General features: G+C 50.9%; 1 protein-coding gene across 1 annotated transcript in view; it reads left to right on the top strand.

Moving 5' to 3' along the window:
• LOC104074842 (neuropilin-2-like) overlaps positions 1-533 on the top strand; it is a gene marked incomplete at its 5' end in the record, with an annotated part of 25,955 nt that extends 25,422 nt beyond the window's left edge. Inside the window, one exon of the mRNA XM_009575117.1 lies at positions 173-533. Coding sequence (XP_009573412.1) covers positions 173-367 — 195 coding nt within the window. The remainder of the gene's footprint in view (positions 1-172) is intronic.
• Positions 534-1,058: the final 525 nt, after the last annotated feature.

Genomic DNA, 1,058 nt, shown 5'->3' with positions numbered 1-1,058 from the left:
CCTGCTGAAGTCAGCCCAGGGGATTTGTGCCTGTTGAAATGTGCGCCCACAGATGGAGTGAGACAGACTGAATTCACAGCTTTTCATGTCTCGGAGACAGAGGGAGGAACTAGCCAACCTGGGCTCTCAGGTGGTCACCGTTCTCTCTCTTGTCCCTTTTTCCCCTGGAAAGGTGGACCTCCACTTCCTGACTGTGCTTACAGCCATTGCCACACAGGGTGCCATCTCCAGAGAAACCCAGAATGGCTACTATGTCCGTACCTACAAGTTGGAGGTCAGCACCAATGGGGAGGACTGGATGATGTACCGACATGGGAAAAACCACAAGGTAAAGGCCTTTTTGTCTCTTTTGCATTCATCTTGGTGAGTCTTGCAGCCGATGGGAGGGAATAGAACAGAGATATTGTATAGGCCCAGAGTGTTTAATCTGTGAGGGACCCTTTTTCTGATGAGGGCTAAGAGACTGATGGTGTTCTGAGCAGAAATAGCCCTTTCTCCTCTGCACAGCAGTGAGGAAACCCTATTCCTTGGAAAACCTGGCTGCTGTTGCATCTTTCGTGGTGGCGAGAGTGTGTTATTTGACTGCAAATGAAGGAGAAAATGCTTTCACAGCCTGTGTTTTGCCATACAAGATTCATTGAGCTTTTATGGCCGTAGCCCCGTCTGCATGCTGGGTTAACAATCACAAAACCACATGAAACTGTAGTTCAGGAGTTATTGAGGCCTGGAAATGAAAGGGCACAAATCCTAAGAGGGGATTGCACCATCCCAGAGAACAAAATGAACAATAAATAATTAGGAGCAATTCAGGCTGCCAGAGCTGTGGGACCTGCACTAGCAGGCATGGTCGGCAAGGATGCATTGAGCCCTGGGAGCTGCTGCACGTTCTCACCATGTTTCTGGGAGGCACACAGAGATGGGAGCGAGAGGGAGGGAGGGTAAATATAGGTGTTCAGCCCCTTCAAGCCGTGTGGGTGCTGCTGCGTGGCCAGGCGAGGCAAGCTCAAGGTGGTCCGTGTGGGAGCTTTGGCATATGGGGAGCAGGGTTAAGGCAGCCA

Source organism: Fulmarus glacialis, unplaced genomic scaffold (assembly GCF_000690835.1).
Source record: "Fulmarus glacialis isolate BGI_N327 unplaced genomic scaffold, ASM69083v1 scaffold7463, whole genome shotgun sequence".
Lineage (NCBI taxonomy): Eukaryota > Metazoa > Chordata > Aves > Procellariiformes > Procellariidae > Fulmarus > Fulmarus glacialis.
The sequence above is the reverse complement of the archived record's forward strand: the minus strand, read 5'-3'. Positions and strand labels throughout refer to the sequence as shown.